The 21094-nt window shown below is 36.7% G+C and overlaps 2 protein-coding genes across 10 annotated transcripts in view; one reads left to right on the forward strand and one right to left on the reverse strand.

Moving 5' to 3' along the window:
* Positions 1-17011, reverse strand: part of CWC27 (CWC27 spliceosome associated cyclophilin) — a 238151-nt gene extending 221140 nt beyond the window's left edge. For 4 of the 6 annotated variants that reach the window (XR_004483733.2, XM_033429886.2, XM_033429887.2 and 1 more), the window contains exons 1-2: positions 16662-16934; positions 7373-7469 (exon numbers count right to left, since the gene is read on the reverse strand). Coding sequence is in view for 5 of the 6 variants with exons in the window: in XM_033429886.2 (XP_033285777.1) it covers positions 7373-7469; positions 16662-16703 (139 nt within the window). In the remaining variant the exon portion in view is untranslated. Of the gene's footprint in view, positions 1-7372; positions 7470-16661 lie in introns of all 6 variants that reach the window. The other 2 variants (XM_049707936.1, XM_049707935.1) reach the window with 2 other exon arrangements.
* Positions 17012-17128: 117 nt separating this feature from the next.
* Positions 17129-21094, forward strand: part of SREK1IP1 (SREK1 interacting protein 1) — an 85117-nt gene continuing 81151 nt past the window's right edge. Inside the window, exon 1 of one of the 4 annotated variants that reach the window (XM_049707957.1) lies at positions 17129-17340. In XM_049707957.1, the coding sequence (XP_049563914.1) occupies positions 17328-17340 (13 nt within the window). In that variant the 5' untranslated portion in view covers positions 17129-17327. The remainder of the gene's footprint in view (positions 17341-21094) is intronic. The other 3 variants (XM_049707958.1, XM_049707960.1, XM_004270744.3) reach the window with 3 other exon arrangements.

The raw sequence follows: 21094 nt of genomic DNA on the forward strand, positions 1-21094 counted from the left end.
GCTGAACGGATAAAGAAGATGTGGTGTATACATATATATATATATATATATATATATATATATATATATATATATATATATGTATATATTACTTAGCCATAAAAAGGAATGAAATAATACCATTGGCAGCAACATGAATGGACTACAGATTATCATATAAAGTGAAGTAAGTCAGAGAAAGACAAATATCATATGATATCACTTATATGTGGAATCTAAAAAATGATACAAATGAACTTAATTACAAAACAGAAAGAGACTCACAGACATAGAAAACATAGAAAACAAACTTATGGTTACCAAAGGGGAAAGGGGTGGGGAGGGATAAAACAGGAGTTTGGGATTAACAGATACACACTACTATATATATAAAATAGATAAACAACAAGGACCAATGTATAGCACAGAAAACTATATCTTGCAATAACCTATAATGGAAAAAAATCTGAGAGAGAATATCTATCTACCTATATCTATATATATATCTTAATTACTTTGTTGTACACCTGAAACTAATACAACATTGTAAATCAACCATACTTTAATAAAAGAAAAATTTATCAATGTCTAAAACTAAGTGTATCTATAGTTATCAGAGTAAATACAACTAGTCACAAGATTTTTTCCCCCAGAACGTTAAATAGGCTCCTAAACCAAAATCTTTTCTTCTGTATTATAAAATATCTACTCAAGGGGTTTCCCTGGTGGCGCAGTGGTTGAGAGTCCGCCTGCCGATGCAGGGGACGCGGGTTCGTGCCCCAGTCCGGGAAGATCCCACATGCCGCAGAGCGGCTGGGCCCGTGAGCCATGGCTGCTGAGCCTGTGCGTCCGGAGCCTGTGCTCCGCAATGGGAGAGGCCACAACAATGAGAGGCCCGCGTACTGCAAAAAAAAAAAAAAAAAAATCTACTCAAAACGGAACAATTTCTATAGAAACCATGGTAGTGGTTGTTTCGTATCTACTTTCAGGATTCTCTTAAACTCCGGATTACAGTTTTCAAAATAAAAATTGGAGAGTTTTGGTATAGATCTGTGGTTCTCAACTGCGGTGAGGAGAAGCAGCATTTTTCTCCCTAGGGGACACTTGTCAATGTCTAGAAATATTTGGTTTTCACACATGGGAGATGTTACTGGCATCTAGTAGGTAGAGGCCAGGGATACTGGTAAACATCCTACAAAGCACAGGAAGCCCCTACAACAAAGAATTACTGGCTCAAAATGTCAACAGTCCTGGAGATTGAGAAACCCTCATAGAGATAAATACCTTACCTCCTAATTCTTCCTCTTCTCCCCATAGAAAATTAACTTATATAAACAACATACAAACCCAAAATATATCAAAATTACTCACTGATTATAGGTCTAGCACCATCAATGCACCACCCTCAAGAAATTTTCAATAAATAAATTAACACAATACATGAGTCCAATTAGACTCTCAGTAAGTTTGCTAAATGAAGAAAATTACTTATATTTATATATATTAATGGGAAGCTATAAACATACAAGAGAGATCATATATGATCTCCTAATTGATTGAGCTGGATTCAGTTATTGAGCATAGTCATAATTTAATCACATGCTGAGGAATGCAAAGCAAAGAGATGGAAAGAGCATAGTTCACTAAAGTCTTTACTGAGCTGCAGAACTTCTGGACACCAGATTTCTTACCAAAGAGGATGATAAATGTCTTCATTAATTAAATAATTTTGAGTTGAGTCTTCTATTACTTGAAACTGAACCAACCCAACTCATTCAATGACAGATACTTATCAAGTGCCTACTGTGGGCCAGACACTGTAATGATACAATTACTGACATAATTCATAAAACACCAATTGCATGAGTACTTTGTGATACTTTATTAGTCAAAACATGACTATGGTTTATCATAATTCATGAAGTACTATAATACTGTGGCTTGCAGGCACCCTCATAATTATTTACATTTGCAAGCTATAACTGGAAGTAAAATCCACATTTTAAAAAATGTAATCTGTAATCTAACAACTGTATCCAGTTCATAGGATGGATTGGAAGAAGCAGAAAGGAAGATTAATGGAGTTTTTTCAATCGTTTCTCCCAGTGAAGAGCTGTTAGGCTATGTTCACAAGAACTCCCCAGTACAGACAAGTTCTCCTTGGTTACAAACCAGAAACTGTAAAAATCAAGAAGTCTACAAGTATTTCTCCTGTATCCCTAAGTAACCATTTACTCTGATTAAAAATGTATATAGCAGTCAGGAATTCTGAGCCTTGCCTCTTGTTAGCTGTGCAATCTTAAACTCAATTTTCTTTCTTTTTTTTTCTCTTTTTTTTCCTCTCTCTTTTTTTAAATTGAGATATAATTGACACATAACATTACACTAGTTTCAGATGTACAACATAGTGATTCAATATTTGTATATATTGTGAAATGTTCACGGACAATAAAGCTAGTTAACATTCATCACCATACATGGTTACAAAATTATTTTTCTTGTGATGAGAACTTTTAAGATCTACTGTCTTAGCAACTTCCAAATATGCAATACAGTATTATTAACTACAGTCATCATACTGCACATGTAATTTTCTCATTATAAAACTAATAATATAAATTCACTCACAGTGCTGTTCTGAAGATTAAATAAGATAATGTGGAGGCAACCTATAAATTTTCAAGGTCAAAACAAATGTGAGGTCAGACTTTAATATTTTCACTTAAATTCTACAAATCCATACTCAAATTTGAATACTTACCTGAGTCTGTATCAAAAACTAAAAATAATCCTTTATGCCCATAATATGCAATCAACAGTTTTTTTATTATTTTTTTAATTTTATTTATTTTTTTATACAGCAGGTTCTTATTAGTCATCAGTGTATACATGTCATTCCCAATCTCCCAATTCATCACACCACCAGCACCACCCACCACTGCTTTCCCCCGCTTGGTGTCCATATGTTTGTTCTCTACATCTGTGTCTCAATTTCTGCCCTGCAAACGGGTTCATCTGTACCATTTTTCTAGGTTCCACATATATGCGTTAATATGCGATATTTGTTTTTCTCTTTCTGACTTACTTTGCTATGACAGTCTCTGTGACAGATTCATCCACATCTCTACACATGACCCAATTTCGTTCCTTTTTATGGCTGAGTAATATTCCATTGTATATATGTACCACATCTTCTTTACCCATTCATCTGTCGATGGGCATTTAGGTTGCTTCCATGACCTAGCTATTGTAAATAGTGCATGCAATCAACAGTTTTTGAGCACATGATCAGATTTACTTTTTCAAAGGATCACTTAAACTCCATAATGAAGAACTGATTGGAAGTAACAAGGTTGAGAGAGAGAGAGAGAGAGAGCAACTGTTGTCCTAAGAGTCAAGACCTGACTATGGCTTATTTTGAGGCACAGATTCAAGAATTCTCTAGGAAGCAGGATCTATAAGGCTCAGAGATCTATTAGATATGAGGGAAGGGGGACATGAAAGAGGTCTTTATTACTTGTGCTTTCAAATTTTAAAATTACCCATCTTATTTCTTTTTCCTATTAAGTATTTCAGTGATGTTGGATTTTAGCTTTAAGCTTTCCTTTATTTTCCTAATTATATTCTTGTTGGATAAATGAAATTATTATACTACTACATATATTGAGTAGAAATTTTCTATAATTTCTCTACACTTTAAATTTTGTACTCTATTGTGCCTAGAATTGCAAATTTCCAAATAATTTCCATATCCATTATTTCCAGTTCCTTGTAATTTATTAATAATCACTGTTGAACTATGCATTTATACTTACAGCTTACCATGTGCTTAAAAGATCTTCCTGCTTGCAATAATGTTTGACGTCCTTCTTAAATGTTTATGTATCATTCCCATAAGTATTTTGAAGGGGTTTTATTATCTCATTATGTGTGTTCAAAATATCCTCCTGAATTTTTCCAGTATTGAAAAAAAGAAATTTACATGTACCTCAAATAGGAAATGAAGTTTCTATTCGGATGCCGTGAGTCTGCTATTTGTCATTATGTTTTTTATTTCTGGCTGTACAATGTATGGGTATCATGACATATTTTGACTAATTATATTTCTGCCCAAGTATTAATACACACAGGAATATATATTTGCATTTTAAAATCATATATATCTGGTTCTTCGTCTAGAATTTTGTTTTGTGTTTAATTTTGTAAATATTATCATTAATAACTTTTTATTTAAATCTCCTTTGTGAGCTCTCTATTTTAGCCTCTTGGGTTTTTTTAAACGAACATTTTAGTTTTGTAAGATATTTCTTTAAATCTCTTACCATATACTTACGTTTGTAACTTCTAAAAAATTATTAAAACTCTTGTTAAAGGAGGAAGGGGATAAAAGATAACTGATGAAGCACGGACATTCAGGAGACAGGGCTGAGGTAAAATTTCACAGGAGTTAATAGTCACATAAAGTATAAAAATTTGGATTTTCTTATCTACTTCTCTTTCTGTTCCCCACTTTGTTTTTCAGACCTAAAATTCTTCTCCTTCCTCATTCTTCAGAAGAACTAACAAAATTTTCAAAGATAACAAGCTTCCCTTTCCTTCTCTTCTTTTTTAACCTACTTTTTACACTTAAAATTTTTTAAAATTTTCACTCATTTTTAAATGTTTACCTATCTATCCTACAAAGACCTGAAATCCAAGGTTAAGTCTGTGTAACTGTAAATGTTTTGTTTTCATAAAAACTAAAAACTACCCCCAGACACAGAAAGACAAATACTGTATATTCCTACTTATATGTGGAATCTAAAGAAGTTCAACTCATAGAAACAGAGAGTAGAATGGTGGTTGCCACAGGCTGGAGGTGATGGGGGAAATGGGAAGATGTTGGTCAAAAAGATACAGATTTTCAGTTATAAGATGAATAAGTTCTGGGGATCCAATGCACAGCATGGTGATCTTAGTTAATAATACTGTATTGTATACTAGAAATTTGTACATCTCATGTTCTCACCACATACACTCACACAAAAAGGTAACTATGTGAGGTGGCAGATATGTTACTTAACTTGATTGTGGTAATCATTTCACAATGTATACATATATTAAGTCATCACATTGTACACCTTTAAAAAAATCATGTTGTATAATCTAAATATATACAATTTCTGTCAATCATACCTCAGTAAAGCTGGAAAAAAAATACTAAGAATTTCCCTTTAACTGTGAACACCATTTTAGTTGAGAGCCATATCTGAGGCTGTGCTTCCACTTGCTCATTTTTATTTATTTGCTTTTTAATTTTGGAAATCATGTCCTTTTTTTAAAATATTGATATGACCATTACAAGATCTAGAAATATCATCATTTGTTTAAATAATACAATCAGAGAATTAAAATGAGGTTCTCTGAATTAAAATTTTAAAACCTTGACTTTATTCATTTAGGAGCTTTATTTAAATTAGTTTTCTCAGGCTTCTTGTTAGCCTTTGCAATAATAATTCTATTTCTCACCTATTCAATTAAAAGAATTGTTCTAATTATTTTTTCTTATTATTTTTCTATTCTTTTTTCTTTCTTATTGTATTCTCATAAATAGGAAAATAATTTTTTAATGTTGTAATTGTTTCATCATCACCTAACTTAAGAACCTTATTTCTTCTTTCATTGTTATATTATATCCAGATGTTTTCTGTTTCTTCCATTCACCTGGTCATGGATTATAATTTACCATTTATTCTTTGTAATGTTTTTGTACTTTCACTCTTCTGTAAAATTTGAGCTTTTGATTCTTCAAAACTTCTTTCCAGAAACAAGTCTTACTTTTCAGTGTCTACTGTGTTTCTCGGCTCTGTTGACAGTTATTTGAGGCTTCTCTGACTGAACTACCTGTCTGATTCAATTTCCTTCCTGCCTGCCATAGCAATTATTAATAATGGTCTTTACAGATGTCTTCTTTTCTCTTTTTCTTTTTTGTCAGCTCGATTTATTTTTTGTTTTGGAGAGGCGGTTGTTTTTGTTTTGGTCTGGGTGGTTTTATTCCTTAAACCTTCCCCTGGTAATTTTGCTTGTTTAGTTATATATTTGGAGAACTCTCACTGTACCATACTACTGGTTATTTTGTATTCTCTTTCACATCTTGCTTTTGACTCAAAGTGCTGTTTTCTGATACCTTGAACTTCATTACTCAAATCTAAGAGTTACTAGTGACATTGATAATACCATCACTGAAAGCTGGCTGGAAGGCTTTGTGGAGAAAGTAGAATTTTGAATAGACATTAAAAAGTGGTGGAATTCCCTGGCGGTCCAGTGGTTAGGACTCAAGTGCTTTGACTGCTGGGGCCCAGGGTTCAGTCCCTGGTGGGGGAACTAAGATCCTACAAGCCAGACCGTGTAGCCAAAAAGAAAAAAAAAAGTGACTTGAGTAGAAAAAGAAGAGAAGAGAAAGTATTCCAAAAAGGCGAGGGAGGATATGAGAAGATTCAGGATATGAAGGAGGTATGAGTGGAAATGGGAAAGAACTGCTCAGGAAATAAAGATAATAGTCAACTGAAACCATGTGGTTATATGCAATGAAAAATAAAACTGGAAAGCTAGGAAGCTAAGCTGCCTGAGGATTCAAATACCAGATGAATAAATGTGAGGGTAAAGAGGTCAAAGATGAGAAAATGCAAGACCAGGTAAAAGGCAATTACAATCACATTGGTGACAGTCAAGGCAGTCTGAGGAAGAAACTGGTAAATTTGGTTTTCATCAGTTTAGTTGTAGCTGACAGTAGAAGATTTGAGTAGAAAAGTCCACTAGGCAATTAGATATGTAAATTAGAGCTCAAAAGAGGAGAAATGGCTGGAATTCTATATTTGACAGTCACTTGGTTGGAAGTAACAATTGAAGAGTAAAGACAATAGAGAACTAAAGGCAATCTTAGGGAATACCCATATTTAGAGGATGAAAGAAAGAAGTGAAAACAGCCAAGGAGATCAAAAAAGATCAAAGTATTATTTGCTGAGATAAATATCTCTGTTAAAGACATAAAGATTAAAAAAAAAAAGATATAGAGATTTACTGGGGGGAAGGATTTTCATCTCCTCTCTCCATTTCCTGACACACAGCTCAAGATGGTATCATTTATATCAACTCCCAGCATCCATTACCACTATTTAACACCAGTCTTCAATGTTATGGAAAAATACACTGCAGTTTATTTTATTTTATTTTTATTTATTTTTGGCCACACCGTGCAGCATGTGAGATCTTAGTTCCCTGACCACGGACTGAACCTATGCCCCCTGCAGTGGAGGCACAGTCTTAACCACTGGACCACCAGGGAAGTCCCTGCAGTTTATTTTTAAATTAACAAAATTTCTCCTACAGAATAAAATTCAATAATTATGATTACCTTCCAAACAAAGCTGAATGAAATTTCTGCAAGCTTTAGGAGCTTCTTTTGACCACAACTCTATGTCAATATCTCCAGCTGTAGTTTTCAATAAAACCTGTAGAAAGCATACAAAATCACTATGTTAATTATCATTTTGTTTAATTATGAGTTGATTGGTTGTTCAACTTAAAGTATTCACTACTGAATTTTCAATTTTAAAATAAAAATTAGAAACTTTGCTTGGTTTTTGTTATACTCAAAAAAGTTCAAATATTCAGTACAAGTCACTGTATATTTATACCTTTCAAATACCATTTTCAGAAATAATTTTGGCTTTAAGAAAAAATAGCATATGTTTTTGAATCACAGAAAAAACCTCATTCATCTAAAAATCAGTAATATAAACTTGTTTTAATTTAAAAGGTGTTCTACAGCATTTCTTCCAATAAAATTGGTGTAGCAAATTAAGAAATTAAAGAACAATCCCATGAAATTACAGCACTGTAGGACAATTTTACAATTACCTTTCAACATATAAACACTCTACTTTTTCATTCAAAATCACGCCATTCCTAACTTACAAAGGAACATTCTTAATCTAATTCTGGGTTGTATAATACTAAAATGGTGTGCCTTAAAATTACCATCTACGGTAAATGGAATCCTTTGATAGCCTTCTTTCCATAGCTCATGAAGGCAGTTACTCCTTGGTGCAACCAGCCATCTTGCAACAACCAAAATCCCTACTGAGCCCACAGGAGATGACAGCTTATAACAGTCTTATTAATAACCACAAGTAACCAAAAAGAACGGAAAGCTCTAAATTTGAACACTGTGGCACAGCTAGACTCCAACTTCTCTAGTATCACTCCCCGCACACACCCACCCCACAGTGTGCCAAAGTAGATCAGTGTCAATCTGTGATCAATGGTCAATGATATATGACCATCACCATCACTTTTGCTATAATTGCCTTTCAGTTTCTGTTTCAGAAGCTCAAATTAATTGCCATAATTTATGTAACATTGATGAATTTATTGTATCTTTTTGGGGTTTTACTGGCTACATAGTTCTCTTACAATTATGCTCCATGGGGATGGAAGAGGTGAAAATATCTATACTGTGGTAGCTTTTAAAATGGTTCTTAACCCTTAAAGAAATATAAAAGAACTAAAAATGCAAATGTGCATGATTTTCTCAATCCATTACACTTCCTCTACAAAAAGAAGGGGACATTTGTTGAGTGCCTTCCAGGTGTTAGCTTCTGTGCCACTTTACATATCCTACCTCATTTAATCCTCACCTACAAGATAGGTATCATTACTCCTATTATACTTATGAAGAAACAGAGACTCAGATAAAGTAAATTTATCCAGGGTCTCATGGTGAACAATTTAAGTCAAAGGCTGTCTGCTGCAAAGCCCATACCTTTTCTATCTCACTGTACTGCCTCCACAAAGTTCACCATAAATTCCACACTATACTGGAAAAACAGTCCATCAAGCTCTAGGGCCCTGCCACATGTCACAAAATAAATCCCCAAGTTACTCTGGTCACAACTGATTTGAGTAGAGAAAAGTGCCTAAGTCAAAAGCATTCATATATTGGTTGGACATGAGAAAGGCCTTCTAACTTGGCTTGGCATGAAACAACGCCCCAAAGAGATTCTCCATATTGAATGGTGACACACCAATCCAAGTGGATTCTCATTCTCCTGGAAAATATACATGTGGGATGCAAAATGAGAGGCTGAGTAACTCCTTCTACCTCAGATTGTATTATCTAAAATAACACTGTGTAACACGATTTGATTTTCCACAAGGCCTGATATACATCCCAATCTTAGAAGTACAGTATACATAACAAATGTCCTTCCTACCTCATTATCCCCTTGTATACTTGAAATAAAGTTCTATTGTTAAAGAGAACCTAGACAAGTTTCCATATTTCCTATCCCCAGGCAACCACTAATCTACTCTCTGTCTCTATGGATTTGCCTATTGAACATTTCATATTCAAGCATACCTCTGAGATATTGCAGGTTTGGTTCCAGACCATTACAGTGAAATGAATATTGCAATAAAGTGAGTCACATAAAGTTTTTGGTTTCTCAGTGCATATAGAAGTTATGCTTACTCTATATTGTAGTCTATTAAGTATGCAACGGCATTATGTCTAAAAAAACAATGTGCAAACCTTAATTTTAAAATACTTTATTACTAAAAACTGCCAATCCTCATGTGAGCCTTTAGCAAGTCATAATCTTTTCCCTGGTGGAGGTTTTAAAATATTGCAAGAATTACCAAAATGTGACACAGAGACACAAAGTGAGCAAATGCTATTGGAAAAATGATGCCAAGAGACTTGCTCTTGTATGTATAAGTGAATCACTCTGCTGTATACCTGAAACTAACACAACGTTGTAAATCAACAATACTTCAATTAAAAAAAACAACTGAACAACCAATGGATCACTGAAGAAATCAAAGGAGAAATTAAAAAATACCTAGGGACAGAAATACCACACACCAAACCTTATGGGATGCAACAAAAGTGGAAGCAACCTAAATATCCATCGACAGAGGAATGGATAAAGAAGATGTGGTACATATATACAATGGAATATTACTCAGCCATAAAAAGGAACGAAATAGTGCCATTTGTAGAGACATGGGTGGACCTAGAGAGTGTCATACAGAGTGAAGAAAGTCAGAAAGAGAAAAACAAGTATCGTATAATATTGCTTACATGTGGAATCTAGAAAAATGGTAGAGATGAATGTATTTGCAAAGCAGAAATAGAGTCACAGATATAAAGAACAAACTTATGGTCACCAAGGTGGGGAGGAGTGGGTGGGATGAATCGGGAGACTGGGATTGACATATATACGCTACTATGTATAAAACAGATAACTAATGAGAACCTACTGTATAGCACAGGGAACTCTACTCAATGCTCTGTGGTAACCTAAATGGGAAGGAAATCTAAAAAAGAGTAGATATATGTATATATATAACTGATTCAGTTTGCTGCACAGCAGAAACTAACACAACATTGTAAAGCAACTACACTCCAATAAAAATTAATTTAAAAAAAAAGAAATACCACACACCAAAACTTATGGGATGCAACAAAAGTGTTCCTAAGAGGACTTCCCTGGTGGCGCAGTGGTTGAGAGTCCGCCTGCCGATGCAGGGGACACAGGTTCGTGCCCCAGTCCGGGAAGATCCCACATGCTGCGGAGCGGCTGGGCCCGTGAGTCATGGCCGCTGAGCCTGCGCGTCTGGAGCCTGTGCTCGGCAACGGGAGAGGCCACAGCAGTGAGAGGCCCGCGTAAAGCAAAAAAAAAAAAAAAAAGTGTTTCTAAGAGAGAAGGTCATAGCAATACAGGCCAATCTCAAGAAACAAGAAAATCTAAAACAATCTAACTTTACACGTAAATGAACTAGAAAAAGAAGAACAAGTGAAGCCCAAAGTTAGTAGAAGGAAGGAAATAATAAAGATCAAAGTGTAATAAATGAAATAGAGACTAAAAAACAATAGAAAAGATCAATAAAACTAAGAGCTAGTTCTTTGAAAAGATAAACAAAACTCACAAACCTTTAGCCACACTCACGAAGAAAAAAAAAGAGAGGACTCCAATAAATAAAATCAGAAATGCAAGAGAAGTTACAACTGATACCACTCAAACACAAAGGAGCAAAGAGACACTCTGAACAATTATATGCCAACAAATTGGACCACCTAGAAAAAACAGATAAATTCCTAGAAACATACAATCTCCCAAGACTGAATCATGACAAAATAGAAAATGTGAAGAGACCAATTACTAGTAAGGAGATTGAATCAGTAATCAAAAGCTCCCAACAAACAAAAGTACAGGACTAGATGGCTTCACTGATGAATTCTACCAAACATTCAAGAAAGATTTAATACCTACTTGTCTCAAACTCATTTTACAAAGCCAGCATTACCCTGATAACAAAACCAAAGACGCCACAAAAAAAGAAAATTACAGGCCAATATCCTTGACAAACATATATGCAAAAATTCTCAATAAAATATTAGCAAATCAAATGCAACAATACATTAAAAGGATCACACAGGATGATCAAGTGGGATTTATCCCAGGGATGCAACAGTGGCTCAACATCCACAAATCAACCAATGTATTACACCACATTAACAAAATGAAAGATAAAAATCATATGATCATCTCAATAGATGCAGAAAAAGCTTTGGAAAAAATTCAACATCATTTATGATAAAAAGTCTCAACAAAGTGGGTATAGAAGGAATGTACTTCAATGTGATTAATGTGATATATGACAAACCCACAGTTAGTATCATACTCAATGGTGAAAAGCTAAAAGCTTTTCCTCTAAGATCAGGGACAAGACAAGGGTGCCCACTCTATCCACCTTTATTCAACATAGTACCAGTAGTCCTACCCACAGCAATTAGGCAGGACAAAGAAATAAAAGGCATCAAAATTGGAAAGGAAGAAGTAAACTGTCACTATTTGCAGTTGACATGATACTATATAGAAAACCCTAAAGACTCCAGCAAAAAAATGTTAGAACTAATAAATGAATTCAGTTAAACTGCAGGACACAAAATTAATATACAAAAATCTACTGCATTTCTATACAGTAATAATAAACTATCAGAATGAGAAATCAAGAAAAGAATCCCATTTACAACTGCACCAAAAAAAAACCCTCAAAAACAAAAAACCTAGGAATAAATTTAACCAGGAGGCAAACCATCTTTAAAATATAAGACATAGATGAAAATATAAGACAGAGATGAAAAAACTGAAAAAGACACAAAATAAGTAGAAAGATATTTTGTGCTCATGGATTGAAAGAATATTGTTAAAATGTCCATACTACCCAAAACAATCGATAGATTCAGTGCAATCCCTATCAAAATTCCAATGGCATTTTTCACAGAACCAGAACAAATAATCCTAAACTTTGTATGGAACCACAAAAGACCCCAAATGGTCAAAGCAATCTTGAGAAAGAATAACAAAGCCAGAGGTACCATGCTCCCTGATTTCAAACTATATTACAACGCTATAGTAATCAAAACAGTATGGTATTGGTATAAAAAGGCACATAGATCAATGGAACAGAATAGAAAGCTCAGAAATAAACACACACATACACAGTTAATTAATTTACAACTAAGGAGATAAGAATACACAATGGGGATACGACAGTCTCTTCAATAAACTAAGCTGGGAAAGCTGGACAGATGCAAGTAAAAGAGTGAAACTGGACCACTATCTTACACCATATATAAAAATAACCTCAAAATGGATTCAAGACTTGAATATAAAACCTGAAACCATAAATATTCTAGAAGAAAAGATAGGCAGTAAGCTCCTTGACACTGGTCTTAGCAATTTTTTTTTTTTGTATCTGATCCAAAGGCAAGGGAAACAAAAGGAAAAATAAACAAATGGGACTACCTCAAACTAAAAAGCTTCTGCACAGCAAAGGAAACCATCAATGAAATGAAAATACAACCTACTGAATGGGAGAAGATATTTGCAAATTATATATCTGATAAAGGGTTAATATCCAAAATATAAAAATAACTTATACAACTAAGTAACATAAAAACAACCTGATTAAAAAACGAGTATAAGGATCTGAACAGACATTTTCCCAAAGACATACAGACGGGCAATAGGCACATGAAAAGATGCTCAACACCACTAATCATCAGATAAATGCAAATCAAAACCACAATGAGGTATCACCTCACACCCAATAGAATGGCTATTATTAAAAAGATAAGAAATAGTAAGTGTTGGCAAAGATGTGGAAAAAAGGGAACCCCTGTGTACTGTTGGTGGGAATATAAACTGGTGCAGCTACTATGGAAAGCAGTGTGGAGGTTCCTCAGAAAATTAAAAATGAACTACTGTACTAACCAGCAATTCCACTTCTGGGTATTTATCCGAAGAAAATGAAAACACTAACTAGAAAAGATATATGTGCCCCTCTGTTCACTGCAGCATTATTCACAATAGCCAACATATGGAAACAACTTAAGTGTCCATTGATGGATGAATATAAAGAAGATACACACTAGAATACCACTCAGCCATAAAAATGAAAGGAATACTGCCATGTGCCACAACATGGATGGAGCTTGACAGTATTATGCTAACTAAGTCAGACAGAGAAAGACAAATACCACATGATTTCACTTACACATGGACTCTAAAACACAAAACAAACAAAACAAAACAAAACCTAGACTCTTAGATACAGAGAATAGACCAGTGGTTGCCAGAGGAGAGGAGTGGAGGTAGGTGGGAGGTGAGTGGGTAGAATGGGTGAAGGGGATCAAGTGGTACAAACTTCCAGTTAAAAAATAAATAAGACACGGGCATGAAATGTACAGCATGGAGAATACAGTCAATAACGTAGTATTAACTTTATATGCTGACAAGTGGTAACTAGACTTATTGTGGTGACCACTTTGCAATGTATTCAAACGTCAGATCATTATATTGTAACACAAAACTAATATAATAGTGTATGTCACATATACTTCAATTAAAAACAACAGGGATAATAATATCCTCATAGGGTCGTTGTAAGGACAAAATGAGTTATTATACACAGACTGCTTAGAACAGTACCTGACAAATAGTAAATGCTCAAAATATGATAGCTATTATTATTGTAAATATTATTCTTATAAAATTTTTTGACCACAGGAAACTTATTCCCAGTAAAAAGAACGCATATATGGTTGGGCCACCTTGTTTACCAGGTTTTCTTAATCTTTTACGAAGATTAACTACTGAATTAAAAAAAAAGGCACATGGCTCCTCCTTTGGCCATGCATTCCCATTAGCCATAACTACTATGTCAAGCATCAGTGGCTCTTTTTCTTAAAGCTTACAAGTAAGACAATACTTTGATAATAAAATGTCTCTTAAGAATAAATATTGGGTTAATATAAATTTTGATTAAATCATCATAATATGTGGAAATTTCATTTTCAGTAGATAAGAAAATTTCTGTCAAGGGTTACATTTCTGTGCCTCATCCTCAAAGGCCAGAGTTATAACATAACACAGCATATTTACAGACTACTGCCAGGGGTTAACCACCGGTATAATGTGTCAATTACTTCCCAAGTTGACACTATACTCTTTGAAGAGAGAAATTTTGTCCCACATATTTGGAATATCTCTGAATCCTTTCAGTACCTAATGTAGCATTAGACAGTACAGCCACTAAACAAACATTTCATTAAGGAAACTTTTTATTCCAACTGCTTTAAATTCCTTCCAGGCCAAAATTCTTGCCATGCTCTCTATGGTACAAAATTTTGAAGCCTCAATGTCTTCAATCAGTCTTATTATGCTGGAAAAAGTCCCAAACTGGTTTTGAAGGAAAACTTGGGCTATGCCTCATATTCTCCCTCAGCCCAATTCTGTTCAGAAGGACAATATTCACCACAGTTTGCATACATTTATTTGCATGATTATTTCACCACGGTATATTTCACTCAACTTACTCTCTGATAATAGGGACAATGCTGGTTTTTCTTTCCATTGTGTCCCTAAAACCTAGCATAGAGCCTGGCCTATGCTAGGTGCTCAGTAAATATTTGTTGAATGAAAGATTTCTGTTCAGGCATATATCTTTGTTAAAGCTTCTCATCTTTATGACCATGTTGAATCTTCCTCCAGAGTAAACCAACTAAGTCTGCCCTTGACAGTAGAAGTATAACCTCAAACTCACTGATGCTTTGTACTTCTCAGAAGTTAAGAGAAATACAGTATTAATTCATCCACCGATTCATTCAGTACATATTTGAACTGCTGCTACCATGTGTCAAGCACCATTCTAGATGTCTGTCTCTGCCCTCATAATGCTCATTCCATGGGCGAGAGTAGTGGAGGACGATACAACAATAAAAAATAAGTACTGAAAAAGAAAAAAAGTACTGGAGAAAAAACTAAAGAGGTTAAGGAGGCCAGGGAATGTTGAATGCAGGATATGAATGAGGTTTGCTATATTATAGAGAGTTGATAGGAAAGCCCTCTCTGCTAAAATGCCATTTGAGCAGGCTAGAGTATACTACAGAAAGGAACAACAAGTGTGAACTGCCTGCCTAGCAGGATGGGCAATGTATTCCATCTCTACCAGTGTTTATCAACTGGGGGTGATATCACTCTCAAGAAACATTTGGAAGTAAGAAGAGATAGATATTCTGGGTTTTCACAATGATGTAGGGTAGGAGTGAGGAGGGGGAAAAGTGCAAACAGCAGAACTGAAAGAATTGCTCTGCCCAAAATACCCACTAAAATGTTTGCTGGGGGTATCATTTACAGCATTTTTGCTTTTGTTTTCAAACTGCTCTCACTGTATTACAAAATGTAAATAAACAAGATTGCAACATAATTGTATCTGATACAAATTCAGTTTATCCTAATTCACCTCTATGCTTTCATTCTCATTTTATTTTCTCCATTACGCTGGTTCATCATATTTTGTGTGTGATACAGACTAGGTCCCAGTTCAAGAATTCAAGTGATACTTATTCCATTATTGACTGCCTCATACTGCATATAAACACTTTGAATAGGAATTGACATACCTTGACCATCAAAATCAATCAGGAAATTATTCTCTCATTCTAATGTGGGAACATTTTCCATTCCCCACTTTCTCTGACAAAGACCAGCTCAAACGACACTTCATCCATGAAGCCTTTCCCTACTTTCCCAGTTGCTAACTTCTCAGTACTACCAAAGCAATATGCTCCTCTCTCCATTAGAACGCCTACCAAACATATAAGGTTTTTCTTTACCTGCCTGCCTCTCAAACTAAACCATTAGCTCTTCTAGGGCAACAACTAGGTTTTATCCATCCATCTTTATATCCCCAGCACCTGGTGCCTAGTAGGCATTCAATAAAGGATTGTAGAACAAATGGAGAAAGAGCGATCTCCAAATTAAGCAAAAAAAAAAAAAAAAAAAAGTCAATTTATAAAATATACTTTGCTTTTTACCTACGACCCTAGAAAACGCCTGCAGAGTTAGGTTGAAGCCAAGTAGGGCCAGGAGGTTGGTAGATGGAGGAATCTCCACTTGAGGACTTTTTCAATTACGTGCTGAGAAGTGCCAGTATATGGCTTTCGATGCAATCCTGTTCAGAGGCAGGGGTAAGGACAAGACTTCTAATCTCTTCCAACCCTAGGACCCCAGAATTCCTTTAACCAGTGAGATATCGCTTTGGGGAGCCCAGGTACCCTAGATGACGCTCACCTTCCCGTTCGTGGGAGGCTCCTGGATGTAAATGTTGCTCATGCTGGTCAGCGCTCAGGACTCTGCTCCTAAGTGGGGATGAGAGCGAACGGTCGATAACTAAAGCTGTCCACCTATCGGTACACGCTTCCTTAAATCGGGAGGTCGTGGAAAGCTGCAACCTGTCAAAATCCCGCAAGGCAGCGACACCAAACGCTCTCTTTTCCTAAAGCTAGCGCCTCACGGATGCTGCCATGTTGCTCCCGGACCCGAGCACCGCTAATCCTGAGAAGGGGGAATTCCAGTAGCCTCCAGGGAATCGAGAAAAAGATTATTAAGCCCCTATAGATTACTTTAATTTGTATTACAATTTTTAAGACAACAATTCGTAAGTCTTGGTGTTGTTTACTTCACTCCACGCGTGTGCAAATCCATTAAACCCCTGGAAGCTGGCAGTAATGGTTCGGACCGAGTGAGTCTACAATACAATTCCCCCAGAAACTAGAGCAGCAGCTACTTGGTTCCGCTAGCGCCGGAGACTTTTAGGGCCTTCCCAGACTGTCACCTGGGTGCCGCGGCGCCGGTGGGAGGAAGAAGCCGTCCTAGCTGTGTGTAGTCCTCGCGGCCAGCGGGAAGCAAGCGCCCTCTCGAAAGACCAGGGGTCCCGAGACCCCTCTTACCAGCGCCATGGCAGTTCCAGGTAAAGACCCAGTGTCTGGGCGAGGGAGGGAGCGGGTAGGGTAGGGTGGAGTGTGCTGGGGTAAGGAGTAGAGCTCAAAGGCGAAGGCGTTAAAATTAGCAGGTTCGCTTGGTTTACGGGAAAAAGTTTACAGTCCAAAAATAAACTCTGACGGAAAGAGAGAAGGAAAGAAACTATCGCCCCCACTCCAGTCAATCTCCCAGGGCACCGGATGCACCACAGGGAAAGGATATATAGGGTGGAGGAGGGGGAGGGGTGATGCAGACAGACTAGTAACTGTAGGCCTAGGAGGAGGTTGGCCGAGGAAAACTGACCTTTAGTATGGCTTGAAAATAAAATTTAGGTGGCAACACCTGCGAACCCAAGTAGCCAGAGGCATTGTTTGTACTGGAAGGGCCGAAATGGGCGTCTGGGGTTCTACTTCTCTCTCTTCCTTGTTGAATGTAGTTCCTGTGTGGCCTTGGACCGGTCGCTTTGCCCTTCTGGGCCTCAGTTTCTGAATCTGCAAAAGAAGGAGATTTTTTGATTTATGCGTGTGGTTCCTTCCAATACTGGTTGCAGGAGATATTTTGAGAAATATACACCACTGCCCCCGGCCCCCCACTCACACAACTTGGAGATTCACAATGCCTATAGTATAAAAAAGATGCTGAGAATTGCTGTGGTTCAGAAGCAACTTTGTTTCCCAGTATTATTTGACCACGTTTGTTCTGTGGCAGCCTTTACTGAACTGTATTTTACAGATAGCTGTTATGGGAAGGTAGTGCTGTTCTACCAACTGCAGTTTTAGGAGGAGCACCGCGGGGGGGGGGTGCGCGGTGGGCATTGTAGGAGAGGAAAGATACACTCATTCATACACATAAGTTTTTATTAAAGGCATACTGCATGCTAGGCTCTGTGCTAGGCACTGGGAATACAGTTGCCTTTAACACTGAACTTACAATTTAGCAGTGAAAAGAAAGTACCAGAAAGTCTGACAAGTGTAAGTCAGGGAAAATACAAACACTTGAGGAGTACATAGTAAGGGCACCTAACAGGAGACTGGAGGGGCCAGAAGGACTTTCCAGAGGATGTGGCATTTAGGATGAGACCTGAAGAATTGTGGGAGGGGGAGTTGTAGCCAGAGGGACTGGATATGTAAAGTAAGAAGAAATGTGTGAGAAGATGAAATGAAAGATGTGCACTATGGATGGAACTAAGAATACAAATGGAAGAGAAGTGAGAAATTAACTAGAGCGATAACAGTAGCTAATATTTACTAAGCATTTACTATGTGTCAGATGTGTCAGACACTGTGTCAAGCATTGTATTTTATCTCATTTAACATTTGCACCCACACTCTGAGTTCAGTGTTACTATTTCCATTCTACAGATGAGGATACTGAGGGACAGAGAAATCAGGTAACTTGACTGAGATAGCTAGGAAGTGACGGGTCACTCTGGCTCCTCTAGACCCCATGTGCTTATCCATTTTGCTGTGTTTTAGTATAACTTACAAGGCAATTTCCAGTTCTTGCAGGATGTTTTAAGCCATGACAAGGAGTTTGGATGTTTTCCTAAGGACCATAGTAAGATATTTAAGGATTTTTAAACATATTCACATTATGGAGAGAGCATTCTGGCTGCCCAGTAGATTGAAGGAGAGCTAGTTTGGAGACAGAGTCGCCAGTTAGGAGTAACTCTGGTAAGCTGTGATGATGCCTCAGGAATGGTCTCATTAGAAGAGGAGAGAAGCAGATAGATTCGAGATATATTTCTGGTGGTAGAATCACTGGGAATCAGCAATATATTCACTGTAGGTGAGTAAGATTGGAAATGAGGTATACCTGGGTTTCACTGTTAGTGGGGCTGGGTGGGGCTATTTACTAATATAGGCAACACCTGAGAAGGAACAGTATTTAGGGGGGATGATGATGACTTCAGTTGGGGCTTGTGTTGAGATGTACTCAAGGAATGGAAATATCTAATAGTAAGAGATAGGAATGGAAATATCTAATAGACACTAAGAGAGAAAATTTGTAGCTTAGGAAGGAAGCCAGAATCAAAGAACAATTTGGTATCATTCACACATGTAATAGGCCATGGGAATGGAAGCCTTTGCTCAGGTGGAGTGCATAGAGTGTGAAGGGAAGGTCTGTGGCTGGAGCCCGGAGAATATCAACATGTAAGGGGCCAGCAGAGGAAGTCCAGTCTGCACAGTAGATTGCCTAGGCATCCTGATAGGCCAAGTCAGCCCTGATGACTTTGGCCACACACAAATGCATCGAGAGCTGACTTGCTGTCACTGTTGGTTTCATTATTTGAGCAAGCATTTTGAGCATCTACAGGGTATAGGTATGTCACAATCTGTGTCCTCATAAAACTTAAGTCTAGTAATGAAAATGTAATGTGCTGCTTAAGAAAGAAGACAAAAGTGATTTTTTTAAGTCCTTATTGAAATTCCCTTAAACTTAGACTAGTGTTATAGATATGTTAACCTTCTTTCAATTCAAAATAATGCTTCAAAGTGTAATAATCTTAAATTGTGCCATTAAGCTAGATGGTAAGACATAGATAAACTATTTAAACCCAGAAAAAATTGAAATAATAGGCATGACGGCACTGTAAAAGTACAATGCAGGTGCCATTAGAAAATACGGAAAATGTTAAGGTAATTTCTTGGATGATTGATCCAGGCAGTGTATTACAGGAAAATAGGGCTCCATCAGAAATCTTTGGAGATAATCATCAAGAAGGAAAAGAATGCTCTTTTATTTTTAGGTATAATGCTCATATGGATCCAGCATGGCATTTTTTGGGTGGCTCTGCTAGTGATTATTACAAGGTATGACTATAAAGTACTGAGGTTGCTTTCCACAAATGATAATCAGCCTCATCTATTTTATGGTCACCTACCTTAGCTGTTTTTCCATAGCAGTGTGTGTAACTATTGTGTAGGTAACACAGTGAAATGTGTACTCTGTTACTTAGAGAAATCATAGGCTTATAGTTGTTATTAAAGAAATGACATTTAAAGACACTGAAACTCAGTGAAGTTTACTTTCTTTTAAAACTGCTTTTACCATTCACAGTTGTTGAAATTAGTTCTGACATTCATGTTAATAATTAACCATTCCCAATGAAGAGTTACCTGGCACAAGTGGCAATGTATGTTATTGATGTGGTTGGCAGGAAAACTTTCTCTTTCTCTCTCTCTCTGTCTGTCTCTGTCTGTCTCTCCCTCTCTCTCCCTCTCTCTCCCTCCCTGTCCCTCTCTCTCCCTCCCTCCCTCCCTCTCCCTCTCCCTCTCCCTCTCTCTCCCTCCCTCCTTCAGTGAAATCTATATAGCCAAGATAGTGAATTTCCTGTAGCCAAATTAACATTACATTCGGCTATCAAAGTGTGTCAAATTCTTAACAGGTTACTATCGCGGATTCTAAATTATGCTACATCCAAATTCTTTTCACTCCTAAGTTATACTATACACAATTTCTTTTTTCTCTAGTCTATGTGGCACGTTTCTCCTGAAATACTTTTCCTAAGTCATGTACTTGATCCTGTCATTCCTGGGAGACAGGAACTTAATTCTTGACCCATATCTGTGAATTTTGTATTTCTTTTCAAGCACCTTAACCTTTCAGAGGCTCAGTTTCCTTGTTTCTATGGTGAAGGAGTTGATGACTAAGCTTTCTTTCGCTTCTAAACTGTTATAATGCCAAAGCTCCCCATCTCTGCAAGAATGAAGTACACACTTCCTAAGCACGGCCGAATCACT

This window comes from Orcinus orca, chromosome 3 (genome assembly GCF_937001465.1).
Source record: "Orcinus orca chromosome 3, mOrcOrc1.1, whole genome shotgun sequence".
Classification (NCBI taxonomy): domain Eukaryota; kingdom Metazoa; phylum Chordata; class Mammalia; order Artiodactyla; family Delphinidae; genus Orcinus; species Orcinus orca.